Below are 18,158 nucleotides of genomic sequence, written 5' to 3' on the forward strand. Positions count from 1 at the left end.
TTTATCCGAATGCCACGCTCCAAGTGTAGAGAAGAGTGTCAAAACTGTGCGAGCTGCACCAGAGGAGCAGACCCAAGCCTAGTTGTTTGCCACTAGGCATACCATAGACAAGGTGAAAATTAGCGGGTTAGGGGGCAACCCTGTCTCGTGCCTCTAGTGATGGTCAAATAGGGAAAATGGCAAATTAACTTTGATTTTAGTGGTTGGTTATATAAAATGGTTCTTCCTCCGCAGGGGCACTGGGTTGACTTTGTGACCGTGCACCCAGTACTCCAGCGCTTTGAAGCCTCGGCTGCCCTAGCACTGAGAATCGTAGGATAAGCACCAACAGATGAATTGAATGAAAGATGTAGTGCCTTCATTTATGTCGTTGAGACAGAATGTTCCAAAATCTAGGTAATTTTGTGTGTGTGAAGAGGGGGTATAGGGGTCTAGTAGTTTATTTATTTTTTGTAATTGCCGTTTTCTAAAGCGTGAATTCAACATAAGTGGACTTTGAGGTGCTTTATAGGAGGATGTCCAGTAAACCATAAAATTAACCAAAAAGTACATGTATAAAATGCAACATAGGCAGGCAAAATTGCATGTAAGCATTAAAAAGGTGGATACGACAAACCACATCCTGTATTGTTTTTAATCAATCATCAATAAAATCTTTATTCGGATCCATTTGTCGAATCCATAAAAGCACAGATCCAATCCATCAATTTACTATACATTTTAAAATCTTTAAAATGCATAAAAAGATACAGTGAAAGGCATGAGGATTACACACAAAACAATTATCGTTTACATAAGTCGATTTTCAAGCAGAAAATACTAAAATTTAGCCTTCATTCATTGTGCAAGGTAGAACGTGCCCGGATAGCTGCTTTCAGACAGGAGTATACTCTAATGACCAGGACATCTTCTTCCAGACTGAGAATTTTAATATAAGCTTTTTTATGGTCGATAATCATAGTCTCCTTAAAGAACGGAATTAAAAAAGATTTAGTGTACATTTGATAGAAGTTGCAGAAAAATAAAAAATGTACCATAGTTTGTTTACTGCGCATATCACATGGGCACGTCATTTGCTTTAGTAGGAATGTGGAATGAGTTTAAAATGTTGGGGATTTGAAATAGAAAAGAGGGAAACATTCACATGTTCGGATACAAGGTGCACATAGCTTTGGGTGGTATTGGAGGCTGGGGATTACGGTGCCACTCTGGGTGTGAAGACCTGACTCTAATCACGTCTTCAATACTTTAGGAAACAATTATGAAATTCTGGGAAAATTGCTTTATTCTTATGTATCTTTGTTTAAGTGTGAGGAAAGTCACTATGTAAAAATGTATACTGCAGGCCCTCCTTATCATATCATTCCCTGCGGAGCATCTCACGTGCCAGCTGCTCCCGCTTTTATCAAATAAATATTTACAGTCTTTATGAAATGTCTAAATGGGCAACGCTCAATTAGTCTGTCCCAAAGTTAAAAACAATGAGATTTGCACCTCTGCTGTATGTGTAAACTAAATGAAATGTAGACGATATTTTGTAAAATTTCAATGTCAAAGAAATATTATCATGCAGGACTATGTACTTTTTCTAGAATGTTTTTGATTTAATCGCGTTTCAGCAGTCGTAAGAAAGATTTACTGTGCAGAAACTTTGTGACATACACAAGTATTGTACTTTTTCAGCGGAGGCCAGAGTAGTTCCGGGGTGGCCAAGCAAAGGAACGCTAGCTTGCGAAACACTGTGGAATTTGGCAGAGTTTTTCGGTAACTGCGGAATTCCACAGAGTGAAACTCCGCGAGCTCCGCCCAGGCCTAAGTTGAAACCCAAATATACATGGTTGATGGTAGGAGGCAGAGAATACAAACTTGCCTTGTTTACTGATGACATTTTATGTTTTATAACAACTAGCCTGAGTCGAAACTAACGTTGCAATCCGAATTAAAGTGGCTCACATAGATATCAGGTTTCAAAATCCATTACCAGAAATCGCAAGGCATAGGGATAGCAGACCCCCAAAATACAATGAACCCTGAATATATGTGAACTGGTCTATAGGGGGGAGGCTTGTTGTGATCAGAAACCACAATCCGCTTCCTGGGCATCAGTTTGCCTCCCCAAACACAGGTGATCTATGAGTGGAAAATTCCCCCTCTGATCACTAAACTGGTGTCGATTCACTTGAAAATGATTGTCTTTGTGTGGCAGGGTAAATCCTCGTAGGTTGCATCCACAACTCTTATCACAGTCTATGGCTGAGGGGGATTGAGATTCCCGGACGTGGTGTCATACACATTCGCACCCTGAATTCAGCCATCCCCCGAATGGAACTTCTACCACCCAAGGGCTAGCCGTGGATTTAAGTTGAACAATCAATTTCTCCAGTTCCCCTGAGAGATTTGCTTGCGGTTCATGTGGCAATGGTCCTCTTCCCTACTGCCCATGACGGTGACACTCTTAGAATATTGGCAAGTAATATTATTCAAACTAACATTCCCCTTATACCGCTTCCAATTGACCCCAAGAGTGAACAACCAAGATTCTGCCCCCCGGTGTGACGGACCACAATTACGCACCTGGAACCAGAATCATGCCCCCCCCCCCCCCTGAAAGATTTTTTCGGGGGTGACGCACAACAAGAAAACTACAAGAAGTCTTCATGTTCAGCTTTAACATTAACAGGCATGAGAGTTTTCGCCAGGCGCAGGTATTACCATTCCATTCCATAACTTTATAAAAGTACATAGGTGAAAAATTTCTCCTGAAGGAGTATACACAAGTGAACCATAGATAATACATAACTGTAAAATTAGTTTGTATAAAAAACAGTAGTCTAGAGAGTGTCCCAATAAATAACTGTACAGTTTGGCAAATATGGCGATAATAAACTGAATTTTAGAATTTTCCAGGAGATAAGCCTAGGTAAGTCATATCTCAACCCTTCCAAATCAAACTGCCTGGGAGTCACTTAAAACAGAAGCTTGTGTGGTACAGTACAATCAGGGTTTAAAAACTTATTTCATCAAAAGATATTATTATTAACACTTTAAAAAGGAAGGAGACGGACAAAAGTGATGAAAGAATACGGACAATACAAGTTTTTAAGGCCGTACAGGCTGGTTTAAAAAAGTCCAACGTACATGCCACATTGAGTTAAAAAAAACGAGATACAGCAAAGACAATGGGGGCATGAGTGTCGTACTTTAGGACTCTAAATGCCTCGGCATAGTGTACGAAATCTAAATTCCTGCAGAGTTGAATGAGCCAGCGCTGTCTAGGTAGCTTGTACCCAGGACAGAAAAAAAAGACATGTAGCTCTATCTGTTCCTTGTAGTTACAGGCAGGACACCCTCTAGATAAAGTTTTGAACCATTTGTTAGAAAAGGCACAGAGCGGTAGAGTCCCAAATCTAAACTGTACATATCATTTTCTTGCCAGAGTTGGTTGAATGTCATCCTGGAAGGATTCTATAATGTACTCGTCCTTGATTTTTAAAAAATCAGGTGTCAAAAAGCCTGATGACGAGCTTTCCGGGATATCGGAAAATTTGTGCCTATTACACTGGGTGAGAGGGAGATAAATTCTGTTGGCGATGTCCTGTGAGGATGTATGACGTTACCACGCATGCCTTTACAACGCGGTTTTTACATTGCAAACCTTTACAACGCATTGCGCTTAGAGGTGCTGGATAGTGAAAAGTTTAATTTTCTATTCCAACTCCAGTCCCCGTGGACACTAGGGAAGGTGCTTGATAGAAAATTAAACGTATTCCCTATCCTAGAGCGCCCCCCAGCGCAATGCGTTGTAATGGTTTGCGTTGTAATGACCGCGTTGTAATGGTAGTGCGTTGTAAAAGTTTCGTTGTAAAGGTTGTTCACCGTCCTGTGAGATAACACCCATAGAGTCTCTATACCTCTACAATTTACGAAGAAAATGCAATACTTGCTTGACTTTATCAACATATCATGGCTCTCACTCCTCACAGAAAGCACACCTACGTTTTACAAAAAGAGAGTGACCTTGGAGCTGACGCTCCAGAAGACACTTGGTAGGCCATCTGGGGGACGGGCTGTGAAGTTCTTCATATGTCTACACCACAAAGAGAGTTCTATAAAAGACCGACAGGTTGGTATCCCACCCCAACATGACTTCACAAGATGTTCTGCACCCCTGACCTCGGCAGGGGCGTAACACAGGCCCCCGCAGCCCATGCGGTGCGGGGGGGCCCCTAGCTCCAAGGGGCCCCCTCGGCACTGAACTCTGGCCGGAAGAGCTCCTGATTGAGCCGGAGTACCATGCAGGGAGGCCCCCTCACTTTTTGTTACGCCTGTGGACCTCGGATGTAAGGGCTGTGGAGCTTGTGGCACCCTCCTGCACATATGGTGGTCATGCCCTCATGCTCATTCCATTTAGCAGGAGGTCCTATCCGTTATCCATACTGTAACCAACAAAATCCTACCCCAGGACCATTTTCTGATCTTGTTAAGGGGCACCATGGGCAAAAAGACAATACCCCACTTCTATTCAACTAGGCAAAATATTCTCCCACCTACTGCTGGCATCCTGTCTGAATATAGCCCAAATGTGAAATCAAGCCCCAGCTCCATCCCTCAACATGTGGTGTGGAACAATGTTGACTATACATGCTATGGCGAAATTGACAGTGTTAGGAAGGGATAGAGTACACAAATTCGAAACTACATGGCACCCCTTTGCCACTTACATAAAAAGAAAACAACGACTGGGAGTTGTTGCATTGGCAATGTCCAAAACTCTATGATGCTCAGGCATGTGCAACATATCCCCCCTCCCCCCCCCCCCCCATACGATGATCCGTAGGTCTCATTAGATGCTCATTAACAATAATAAGTCTGACTCTTGCCTTTTACATTCTCATAATTCTGGAAGTATGCATTACGACCAGAATTCAAATCTGGTCAAATCCCATTTGAAATGTAACCTTTTCTACATTAATCCTCTTTGTAACTGTATGATTCATATGAAGAACGTGTATCACTGTATTTATGTATTCATTCTATGCCTTTCCTTCTTGACTACCTGTTTATTTCCCCTTCCCCTCTTGAACTGCCCCATCCTTAAAAGCCAAAAAGAAAGTTGCTACAAAAAGAAAGAAATGGCAATTTGTCTGTGCAGCTTTAATGTATTGGCAAACATGCAATGCTATATTTTTATTTCATGACCTAACAGAATAATTTAAAAATGTCTACTTTGCTACATTGTTTAGTGCTCCAGGTTGATAGCACTGAATGTAAGATGTCCCCATTCTGTTTCTCAGATTGGAAGTTTGGAAGATTACTACCATTTCTATCACAGCAAGACAATAAAGAGATCCACGCTCAGCAGTCGAGGGACCCACAGCTTCATCCGAATGGACCCACAGGTACGTGCCTAAGCCCCTTGGCATTCTATATAGATTGTAGTTGACTTATAGTTGTGAAAGGATCGTGCAATGATGCAGATGGGCCAATAGAAGAGATATGACGGCATTTTTCACAAGTAACCGATCCATGAAGAATAAATTGTAAATGCGTTTGCTGCATGTGATATTTAAAATATACAGTTTTTCTAAAGTTGTTTGGGTAGAGTTAAGATAAATTAGCATGATGTTGACCATATGATAAAAGTTATTGGATACGGTTGAAATTATCTCTTCTTTCTCCGCATGTTCAGAAACTCTGAACAGATAGACCTCTAAAGATGTTTAAGATTTAAGAAATAGATTACACCTCTGGATAATGTTCGTGCTATATAAAACTGTATACATAAATAAATAAGTTAAAAGAAACACGTCTCCGAGCTCATGGCACAGAGGAGCATGCCTCTAAACTCACCCTCATTTAAAGGATGTTAACTTGTTTGGACTCACCTCCACCCTTCAACCCAGCAAACTGCCTCCATAACCATCAGCAGAATCACCCGCCCTGAAAATCTTTCTCACCCTCCAACAGGTTTTATTCTCCAATAATTGCGATAGGCTCCCCCTGCAAATCCACTCTGCCTCAGCCCCCGAATGTATCTTTAGAGTAGACCCTTGCCCTTAGTCTGTTCCTTAGATTCTGACTGTGTGAGCTTGTGAGGCGCTCCTTTTGCAATTTTTTTTATTGATAATCACTGAGGTAAAGATACATTGATTAATCACACTCTGTAAACACATATTGACTGGATTAGAGGTAGATTTCTCGGTGTGACAACCACGTTGTTTGAAAACTGGGCCATTAAACAGGCAGAAGGACATTTTGAGGTCTTCTTTGCGAAAAAGCAAGGCTTTAATTGATATACAGTGCCTGCTCCTTTTCCTTCTATGGACTGATTCGTTTGTTGTGTCTGGTCTTAATAATGTTAATGCTCTAAAATCTCCTAAAACTAGCTTATAAAATGTATCTTTATTTTCTAATCCTGGCTTTTTACTGTAGTCCCATTATCAGGTGTTTGCAGAATCACTATGGGCCTGATTACAAGTTTTGTTGGAATTGGAGCGGGAGGGCTGCCACCGAAACGCTCCAGCACCACTGCCCGCCCCTCCAGATCACGACTTGTCTGGCAGGTGGGCAGCTTGGGGGTCCTGTAAACCGTGCCTCACACAAGGTTTCTGCATGGCATGGACTGTAACGTCCATGCTTTACAGGAACTGGGGTGCATGCACACAGGGGCCACATGTTGTGCCTCCCTGCGTGCATCCCTGTGCACAGGGGCAATAGCAGGCCCTGTATGATCCCCTTTGTCTCCTCTCCACCACAGTTTTCATTGAGGAGGTATCGCCATGAAAACCATGGCAGAGGGGAAACTTGTAATATGCTTGGCGGGATCACAGCCGTCCCGCCAAGCCTATTGCGGCCTAAAGACTGCTGCGCCACCACCAGTAACCGGCGGTTCCCTGGCGTCATTTGCGGTCCCATGACGGTCTGACCACCCAAGTTGTAATAGGGCTGTCGGACCACTGGTGCTGCAGTGGCTGGATCGGTGAGATTAGTTGTTAACTCTACCATGGGAAGCTCTTACTTCAGTGCCTTTTAAAGAGTTTAAATGAGTGCCAAGCCTAGCTCCTTTTGTGAACAAAACTTATGCAGCAGGACATATTTCCAAGACCAACAACTATTTCTCAACCAAATATGAATGACTAAGAAAAACGAACATTCATTAGTAAGCAGGTGTGTTGGGCTTTACTGTTCTCAAAATGGCTGCACTGGTAGTATCTTCGAAATGCAGTTCAAGTCCTAATTTTCACAATTAATGTTATTTTGTGAGTATTGGAAGCAGTGGCTGGCATTACTTATTTGCTGCTTTCATCTTCCTATGCTGTTTTTTTCTGCTCCCCTCTTATTTTGTTTGTTAGAGACAGCTTTAGCTAATGGGTGTACACAGTGTATCTTTGAGCTCAGCCTCTCTCAGCCATCACATTCATCAGCCTTTTGTTGATTATAACTGTCATCCATCACATGTGTTTTGCATTACATTAAAGCATAATGGCATTTCATTTGTGTAGAGATAAGATGAGTCAATTGTGTTCCACCATAATATTGTTACTAATATATCGTGAGACACAAATATTTTTTGAAAATATTGTGAAGAACATCGTGGGCCAGAATACCACATTTAGGAATATTGTTTTTAGCTATTTTTTATTATTGGTCTTAAAAATATTTTTGTAATGTATATCATTGTTTTATGTGCTGCATTTTTTTTCCAAAATATTTTATTGACATTTTTCATCATAAGAAACAATAAGCAAGACATACAGAAAAATACTAATTTCGCAATTCAATATAGAAAGATATAGTTATGCAAAGAAAACTTAAAAAAGGGAAGGAAAGGGAAACATAATATTACATAGGTAATAGATAATAAATCGAGCTACTATACAATAACAATATATATAATAGTAACATCAAAGAAAGAAGTAATGACTATTATTAATTTGATAAATAGATATCAATAGGAGTCCAAAATAGATGATAAGAAATAGAATTCTGACAAACCCCAGACAAAGATAATTGTGCACCTCTTCTTGTAAAAATAACCCAAGACCACCAAGCATGAATTGATAACTTTGAAACATCTTTCCAACAAAAGGTAATTGATTTTAACGCAGCTGAAATTAAGAAGTTAAAAAGTTTACATTCAATTGCATTTAAATCTTGCGACAAGGTTACAGATTTGCATATTAACATTTTATATGAGACGTCTTCCTGAATATTAAGAATCTTTTTAATAATGTCCCATACTTCAGACCAGAATTTAGTTATTAAAGGACAAGTAAAAAGCATATGTTGTAATGAACCGGGATACAAATTACAATGCCAACATGTATCAGATTGAAGAAGTTTAACTTGAAATAACCGTGATGGTGTCCACAAGCAATTAAATAAAATATAAGAATTAGTTTGAAAAAGGGAAACAGGCAACCATCCAGATATATTAGAAATCCATATATTTTCCCACATACCAATGGATAATGAAAGCGACAATTCATTGCTCCTAAACTCTGCAATCATATTTATGTTAGAACCTAGATTGTTAGACAATTTTTTATAGAAAAGTGAAACACCATGAGGATTAGATGATATAGCTTGAATATAAGTAAATAATTCAGCATGAATATTAGAGGGAATAGCATGTGAAAATGAATCCAAAATAGAATTACATAAATATTCATATTTTATAAGGTCAGAATCAGCTAAACCAAATGAAGTTTGTAACATTCGAAATGAAATAAAAGTATTATCAGAATATATATCCTTAAAATAAAAAATACCAGCTTTAATCCATGAAGACCAAAAATTAACATGTCTATTTAATTTAATAACATTGCTATACCATAGTGATAAGTCAACAGTATTGAACATGGGGTGTTCAAAAATAGAATCAATGTCATTAAAAATTAGTTTGGTGGATTTGATGATAAAAGATTTATGAAGAAATAATGATTTATTCGACATTGTTAACAATGTGGGAAGTGGAAAGGGAAACACAATGGACTTTTCAATGAGGAACCAGGTAGGAGGATTATGTACACAGGAAAGATTAAACCAAATAGCACTTTGTTTTAGAATAAACGCTTTATGATAAAGAAGAAAATCCGGAATACCAAAACCAGCATTACCTGTAGATATTTGTAATTTTTTATAACTAATACATTTTTCTTTATTATTCCAAAGAAATTTGGAAAGAAGCTTATCAATATCTTTATAAAATGTTAACAGAAATTGCATGGGTATCATGGAGAGAGTGTAAAATATTTTAGGAGCAATATTCATTTTAATGCATTCCATTCGTCCCCACCATGAAAGATGCAATGAAGACCATTTAGATGTTTTATCTTTGATATAGTTTAAAACAAAATCACAGTTTAAAGTTAATGTTGATTTTATAGAAGAAGAAAATAAAGTACTCAAATATTTTAACTTATTCTTTTGCCAAATAATTTCACGCAATGGAATCATATCAGGAGTACAAAAAACATTTAAAGGAAAACATTCAGTTTTATTAGTATTCAATTTATACCCAGAAACCATAGAATATTTTGTGATTATGTCTATTAAGGAAGGAAACGAAGATATAGGGTCAGTGATAAACAAAAGCACATCATCAGCATAAGCCAATGTTTTAATAATGACATCTTTAATCATAATTCATTTAATAGTATCACATTGTCTGATAGAAGCAAGGAAAGGTTCAATACCTATTAAAAATAAAAGTGGAGAAAGGGGACATCCTTGATTTTTTTTGTAACACCGTTTTTATTGCAGTACCAGAAAAGTTTGCATAGACATTACAGTAATGAATAACATATCAATATAGCAGTATGGCATACATTCAGTCCGCTACCATTAACATGTTGCTCGAGCTTCCAGACAGAAAGCCGAGCAACGACTATTATAAGTCCATTCTCTGCTCCGTCTTCCAAAGTCCTTTTCTGAAAGCACAGGAGGACGCGGACTGCTTTTAAGTTTTCGCCCCTCCCCCTCCCCCTGTCAACCACCCCCCCAAACTCCCCAACATCCCCCCCCGTGGCAGCGCTGTAGTAGAATCGTAGAGAAAAGTAAGGTCTGGTGTGTGCAGGAAGGAGTTAAACATCCGCTAAAGGTGCGCTCCTGGTGCGCTAGTGGGGTCAACCACCTCAGAGTCCGTGTCCTCCCTTTCCTCCTCCTCATTATCATCCCGGAGTGCCTGCACTATCATCTCCCACGCTGTTGCCCTCTCCATGGCTTTCTCATCAGCAGCCCTTCTAGCCATCTGATATCGTAGAGTGCTTTCACACGCCGCCCACCTCAAACATTCACCATACCATCGTTTGTACGTGGGCCCCACTTTTGACTTCCAATTCCTGGTTATTTCCCTCTTCGCCAATATCAACCCCATGTCTATGAACCTACTGGTCGTCTTATTTTTAGGCGTGTGTGGAAACCAGTGCAGCACCCCCACTGCTTTGGTGTATTGTATCTCTCTATCCGTGGCGTTGTTTAGAGCCCTCCCGACCTCCTGCCAATAGTCCCCCAGTGTAGGGCAATCCCAGAGCATGTGTCCCAAGTACGCCCCCAGTGTACCACACCTAGGGCAGGCCGCTTGTTCCACTCCAAAGTACTGCTTCAGTTTCCCTGGCGTGAGGTATGCCCTATGAATGATATAGAAATGTATAAGTTGGAATCTGGCGTTCCTCGTGCTCTTCCGCGCCCTCCGTAATAGTTGGCCCCAAGTGGGGTCAGGAATCTCCATTTGGAGGTCCAGCTCCCACTTAGCCTTTAGGGCAGTGAGCGGCTGCAAGGCCTCCCGCAACATTCTAGAATACAGACAGGTCACCGCCTTAAAGGTTCCCGCCGCCATCATCGCGTATTGGCACACCATAGAGGTCGCGGGTTCCTGCAGGCCTTCGCCCCAGTGGTCTTGCATGGCGCCCGTCACTGCCGCATGCAGGAGATAATCACCTCTCGGAAGGTCGAAACGCTCCTGTAGCTCTTGGAACGGAAGCAAGGCTCCGTCCTCATAAAGGTCGCCCAGCATCTGGACCCCAGCTTCCTCCCAGTCCAGCAGTCTCGACCAATCCCCACCGTGAGGCAGGGCTGTGACCATTCCCAGCGGGATCTCAGGAGCATACATGCGACGGATTCCCGCCCGTTTACGCGCCCGGTTCCAGCAAAGCCGAAACGTATGTTCCTCCACTATCAGGTCTCTGATCAACAGCTTCTGATGAAGAGTGATATACGCAAGCACATGCCGCGGAGTGCCCTCATCTCTACTGTGTTCTGGGCCTCGATACACTCTCGCGACCTCCTGGGTAAAAGTTTGCAGCTGAGCCGCTAGGTAATAGCACTCAAAATCAGGCACCGCCATACCTCCCTCATCCTTGGGTCGCAAGAGGGTGTCCAGCGCTATTCGCCGCCGACCCGTGCCCCATAGGAACGCTATAATCAGTGATCTCAGATGTCGAAAGACTAAGCCGGGTATCCATATCGGGAGGGTTCTAAAATAATATAATAGCCTAGGTAATGCCACCATCTTCAGCAAGGAGACACGACCTGCCAACGAGAGTGGGAGAGTGGCCCAGAAGTCCATACACCCCTTCAAGGCGTTAATGCAACTAGTGATATTACCGTCCAACATATCTGGAGGAGTATGATACACATAAACGCCCAGATAGTGCAGGCAATGAGGCTCCCATCTGAGTTCCTGTGCGGTGAGAGGGCACGGCTCTCCCCGTCTCAACGGGTACAGGCAAGACTTGGTCCAATTGACCTTCAGGCCCGATAACCGCCCGAATAATTCTAGCAAACGTCTCGCTCCCATCAATTCCTCCTCCGCAACGGCCAAAAACATCAACAGGTCGTCCGCATACAACGAGATGACGTGTGGCCTGGCCCTGTAGACCAATCCCTTATAATAGCGGCCAGACCTGGCTTCCGCTGCAAAAGGCTCAGTTGCCAACGCGAACAAAAGGGGGGAAAGTGAGCACCCCTGCCTAGTGCCGCGTCGTACCGGATATGGACTCGAGATCAACGAGCCCACTCTAACTCTAGCCGTGGCTTCAGTATATAGGACTTTGGTCCAGTTGATATAGCCCTCCTCTAATCCGAAACGCCTCATCACTTCGTATAAATAATCCCACTCTAGGCTATCGAAAGCTTTCTCGATGTCTATGGAGAGCACTAAAGGAGTAGACCCCTCCGGCAACCGAGTTCCTAGCAGCCTAGTCAGTCTGCGGATGTTGTGGGTGGTGTTTCGCGTTGGGATGAAACCGCACTGATCACTATGGATCAGGCCTGTCATGTGGGTCAACAATCTATTCGCCAGGATCTTGCTCAGTATCTTGTAATCCGTCGTGAGCATTGACAATGGACGGTAAGAGGAGAGGGCGTCACTCGCTCTACCAGGTTTCAACAATGGGATCATAAGGGCCTCACACATTGACTGCGGCAGTCTACCTCGCGACTGTGCCTCGTTGTAGACCAATTGCAGTTGCGGGGCTAAGTGCTCCATATATTTGCTATAGAACTCAATCGGCAGGCCGTCAAGCCCCGGGGTTTTATTCCTAGCCATCTGCTTCACTGCGCACCCTATTTCTCCGACCGTTATACCTCGACCCAGCTCCTCTGCCTCTGATTTCTCTAGCTGTGGCAACTGCAGCTCTCCAAGGAAGGTGTCCAATTCCTCCGCCCCGCCCGTCGGTCCGCTCTCATACAGACCCTCATAATACGCCCTGAACCTATCCTGGATCCCGGCCTGGGTGTGGCAGAGCCCGCCTCCCTCCTCTCGAATAGACATGATTGGAACACCCCGCCGAAGCGGATTGGCAAGCCAAGCCAGCATTGTCCCCGCCTTATCGCCCTCCGCATGCGCTCTCGTCAGATAGACCTTGTGATCGAAACTACGCAACCGTTCCAACTCCACCGCCATTGCTTCTCTGGCTTTACTAACCCCCTCTTGAAGCTCAGGATGATTTGGGCGCTCTCGTTCTATCTCTCTCAACTGCCGCTCCGCTCGATCAAGGTCGTCCAACAATGTTTTACTAGCACCTGCAACAGTCCCAATACAGTGCCCCCGGACCACTACCTTAAACGCATCCCACTCCACAGCCCTAGTGGAAGGGGAGCCACTGTTCTCTTCGAAATAGCGTGTCACTCGCTCCTCCAAGGCCTCCCTAAATAGCAAATCATCTAGGGTATCAGGTTGTAGCCGCCAAGTTGGGACACAATTGACTTCTACCATCCAGTTCAGGGACAATAACAAAGGGTTATGGTCCGACAACGTGCGGGCCAAGTACTCCGCACTTCCCACCGCTGCAAGCACAGGTGAAGAGCACAAAAACACATCTAACCTAACATGAAGGTCGTGTATACTAGAATGGAAGGAGTAATCTCTCGTGGTAGGGTGTAGTGTCCTCCAGGCATCTCCCAGGTCCCAACTCTCTTACCAGTCTAATCTTCGTTTTGCTACCCTATGTATCGGTGAGGAGTGCAATGGGGGATGAGACCTATCTAATACGGTATCCACCACCGAGTTGAAATCCCCTCCCATGACCATCGGCCCGCCAAGTAACTCTCCAGTTTGCCTGAAAGCGCTGTCAGGAAAGCGGGCAAATCCACATTCGGAGCATACACACTGCAAAGTGACACTATTCGGCCCCTAAGTCTCCCCTCCACCGCCACAAACCTACCCTCTGGATCTACTACTTTTTTGGTGACCTGGAAGGGAACCCCAGCCCGTATCCTAATCAAGGCACCCCTTGCTAAGGCCGAATATGTCGTATTAAACAGTTGCCCCCTCCACCTTCACTGCAGCGCTACTCCCTCCTGTTTGGTGAGGTGCGTCTCTTGAAGAAAAGCTATATGCACTCCCCTACGTTTCAGATACGCATGGACCTTGTGTCTACGCACCATGGTATGGAGACCCCGCACATTCCAGGTCACACATTTCAGAGCCCCTGTATTAGCCATACTCCCCTGCATCCCTAGACAGAACAATAACATCCTTCGACCATGCGCTCATGCCAACACAATACTGACCCCCCCACCCTCTCCAAACAAATGAACCCCACACCCCTCTGATCCCAACCTGAGCTTCCCCAACTACTCTCGGTTCCCACCCCCCCAGGACAGGACCCCCCACAATTGGAAGAGAACCCATCCAAACTGTTGCAACTAAATAACCCCCTCAAAGAAAGGCACTATAATTCGCAGCCTTCACTGCGATGACCTTAAGGGCCAGTAGGGCGTGGACCGCTACCGAAGGAGTTCGTTAAATCAGATCAGTCCCGCATATCCCGCCCAATGATCCCCCCATGAAAAACTCACGAAGTCCCATAGAACGAAAAGCTGCGCACAATGGCACAGCGCCCCAGTGTCTGACCATCAGGCCGTTCCCCAAATCAAGTGTCTCAGGCCTCGACGATCTCTCCAGACGTTTGAGGCGTGACGACGGGACCCTTGGCGCCCCCGAATTCTGAGAGTTCTGTCTCCGATCCCGTACCCTGCTCCTCCGAGTCCGTGCCCTTCCCGGACTGGCTCCGCGCCGTACCTGAGAAATCCACCACCGCCTGTAGGGCAGCCTTCCTCTCTGCCTCAGTCTGCGACACCGATGGTTTCCCAGTCCTCCGCCGATTCTTGCGAATGCATTGGGATTTCCTAATCGGCTGTTTCTTTTGAGCCTCCTCCGCCCTGGCTCTGGCCCCGTCCGTTCCAGCCTTGTACGTGTCCCACCAAGCCCAAGCGTCCGCCGAGGAGGTAAAGAAAAGCGACTTGTCGTCCACCACCACCCTTAGCTTCGCTGGGAAGAGAAGGGAGTATTTGATGCCCTCTCCACGGAGCTCACGCTTGAGCAACAGGAAACTGGCCCTGAGTCTCTGGGTCTCAAAAGTGTAGTCCGGGAACAGGGTGACCCTGTTATTGTCAACTTGGAAGGGCCCTGCTTCCCTCGCCCTCTGCAGTAGCCAGTCTCGATCTTTGTAATGAAGCAGCTTAATCACCACCGGGCGAGGCGGCAGGCCCGGGGCTGGTGGCCGGGCCGGAACACTGTGGGCCCGTTCCAGGGAAAAGAAAGGAGAGAGCCCCTCTGGCGCAACTTCAGTGCGTAGCCAATTGTCGAGGTAGCCCACCATGTCGTCTCCCTCGATTTTTTCCGGAAGGCCCACCAGGCGAACGTTGTTGCGCCTACTCCTATTTTCCGCGTCCTCGGCCCTCCTCTCCAGCACCTTCAACCTGTCCAGGGCATCCGCCATCTGGACCTTCACCGCTGCGTGATCCGGGGTCAATTCTTGTATGGATATCTCCATATTCTTGACTCTGTCCCTAAGCTTATCATGGTCCGCTTTCAGGAGACCCAGGCCCGTCGCTACCTGGGCGATGTCCTGCTGCAGGGCGTCTTTTGTGGTCGTGATGGCCTCCAGTATGCGGTCTTGCATGCGTTGGAGAGCAGGGTGATTGTGGTCCGCTCCATCCAGCGTTTCCGAGTCAGCTGTTCCGTCCCCCTTTCCTTTTGGTTTTACCATCCCGGCTACAGCAGTTACTGGCCCCCGGGATCCCGATCAATCTCCTCGTAGTCGTCCGCAGTGCAGGACCTCGCCACTGGATAGTACCCCGAGCAATGGGACCGGGGATCTAAGACAACCGCAGTGCACTGAGCACTGTCCGGATCTCACCCGTGGGGTCAATCCAATTCTCGGAAGCCAACGTCGATGACGGGGTCTTGAGGCCCCGGTCTATGCGTGGAGAGTTGGAGTCGCCTTCACAAAGCCGCCGCCATTTTGGGGACCTCCCCGGAGATTTTTCCTGTGTCCTCGTGTCCCCGTCAACTCGCCACCAAAGCGAGGAAAAGGCCACCCGTACTTGCTTACTGGGTCGAGAGAAGCCCTCCGGTCCGGCAATCACCGCTAGTACTGGGTCAACAGGAGAACCGGGCCACAAGCCACCTCCGCTTTCTGCGACACTCGTCCAGGCCTCAGGGCGCCATCTTAGATTAATGTATATCGCACCCGAGGCACTTGCTAGAGGTCGATTTTCAGGACGATAAGCAGCCACAGGTCGCCCACTCCGAACGCCGTTGCCTCCGTGACACCTTTAGACCACAGATTTTTCAATTTTCGTTGGAATTCGCGTGGATAATCAGGATGATATCTGTGATCGGGCGCGGAGCTCCGGGCTCACGCTGCCTACCTCCTCGGCATCCAAGCCACGCCCCCCAAAGGGGACATCCTTGATGTGTACCCTTGTAAAGGGAAAATTGAGCAGAAACTTGACCATTAATAAATAGTCTAGCAGTAGGAGCAGAATATAAGGCTGAAATCATATGGATAAACTTATCACCAAAAGTAAAAGATGATAAAGTACGAAATAAAAATTGCCAATGAAGTTTATCAAAGGCTTTTTCAGCATCCAAAGCCATAACACCTGAAGGGTTAATTAATGTCTGTGCTTTCTCAATGACATGTAACAAAGTTCTTGTATTATTAGCTGAGTATCTATTTTTCATGAACCCTGATTGATCAGAATGTATGATAGAATCTAATATTGGGGATAAACGGGTGACCAATATTTTAGCATATAATTTACAATCTTGATTTATTAAAGAAATAGGTCGATAATTAGAAACAAGAGTGGAGTCTCTGTCCGGTTTAGGAAGAACAATAATTAAAGCTTCTCAAAAAGAACCAGACATACTTTCAGAAGAAGTAAATGATATAAATAGTTGAAGTAAAAAGGGTGAAAGTTGGGATTGGAATTCTTTGTAAAATTCTGCTGTTAATCTTCAGGACCCGGAGATTTATTTTGTTTAAGGGATTTTATAGCAGATAACATTTCTTCATTAGTAATGGGAAGTTTTAATCCAAGTTTATCTGATTGAGACGTTTCAGGCAAATCACAGGAGGATAGGAAGGAGTCTACCAAAGAATCATCATTAAAATCAGGTTTATTATATAATTTAGAGTAAAAGTCTAGAAATTCATTAAATATATCCTTATGGGATATGGCAATTTTACCAGTAGAGCTATGAATGGAGGTGATTTGGGTTTTGTCTTTTTTAATACGAAGGTAATTCGATAAAAGTCTACCAGAGTTATTTGCATTGAAACTAAATTTAGCCTTAGCTTTAGAAAGTTGGATACCAGCTCTTTTACTAAGAATAGTATTAAACTCATAGCGTAACTTTTGCAACTTATCCCTATATTTCAGATCATTAGAAGTGATAAAGAGCCGTTCATATTTTGCTATTTGTTTTTCCAAACATTTAATATTTGCATTAAAGGTTTTATTTTATGGGCCATAATAGAAATAGTAGCTCCCCTAATATATGCGTTAAAAGCATCCCAACGATTAATCAAAGAAGTGGATCCTTCAGGATTTAATTGAAAATAATCAGTAATGGCAGATAAAAGTTTTGGTTTATTATGTTCGTTGAGAGCAATGCCAGATTTCATTCTCCATCTAGATTGTTTAGGAGATGTTGTCTGGAGATTTAAAATACAAGAGATCATAGCATGATCCGAAACATAAATATTTCCAATCATAGGGGTTTTAATAGAAGTAATAAGGTGTTGTGTTACCAAAATGTAATCAATTCTAGAGTGAGAATTGTGTGGAGTAGAAAAGAAAGTAAACATTTTATCTGTAGGGAAATGGAGGCGCCATATATCGACTAACTTAGTAGTTTGGAGAAATGTTTTAAAAGCATAATAAACCTTGGAGGGTTGAAATTTCGTGTGAGACAATCGATCCAATAAAGGATTAAAGATAACGCTAAAGTCACCAGCTACAATCAAGGGAACATTTCCAAGTTTAAGAACCTCTGTAGGAAAAAATTAGGGTCATCCGCAGTAGGCCCATAAACATTTATTAAAAAAATAACAGTATCATAAACCTTAACTTTAACAATTAAGTACCTTCCTTCTGTATCAGTAAATTTACTCAATATTTGGCAATGAGACTTTTTTGCAATTAATATCGCTGCACCATTATTTTTGCCAATAGCAGGAGAAGAAACTATACTATCAACCCTCTTTTTTCTCATATAATCTAATATTTTATCATCAACATGAGTTTCCTGTAAAAAACAAAAATCGGCTTTGGAACTGCCTAAATAATCTAGAATCTTAGTATGCTTAAACGGATGGCGCAAACCTTTAACATTTAATGAAATTACTTTAATGTTAGCC

The 18,158-nt window shown here is 43.7% G+C and overlaps 1 protein-coding gene across 1 annotated transcript in view; it reads left to right on the forward strand.

Annotated features, from left to right (window-relative positions):
- Positions 1-18,158, forward strand: part of PCSK6 (proprotein convertase subtilisin/kexin type 6) — a 1,364,483-nt gene that overhangs the window by 229,690 nt on the left and 1,116,635 nt on the right. The window contains exon 2 of the mRNA XM_086958053.1: positions 5,295-5,399. Within this exon, the coding sequence (XP_086814179.1) occupies positions 5,295-5,399 (105 nt within the window). The remainder of the gene's footprint in view (positions 1-5,294; positions 5,400-18,158) is intronic.

Source organism: Lissotriton vulgaris, chromosome 2_1 (genome assembly GCF_964263255.1).
Source record: "Lissotriton vulgaris chromosome 2_1, aLisVul1.2, whole genome shotgun sequence".
In the NCBI taxonomy this organism is placed as follows: domain Eukaryota; kingdom Metazoa; phylum Chordata; class Amphibia; order Caudata; family Salamandridae; genus Lissotriton; species Lissotriton vulgaris.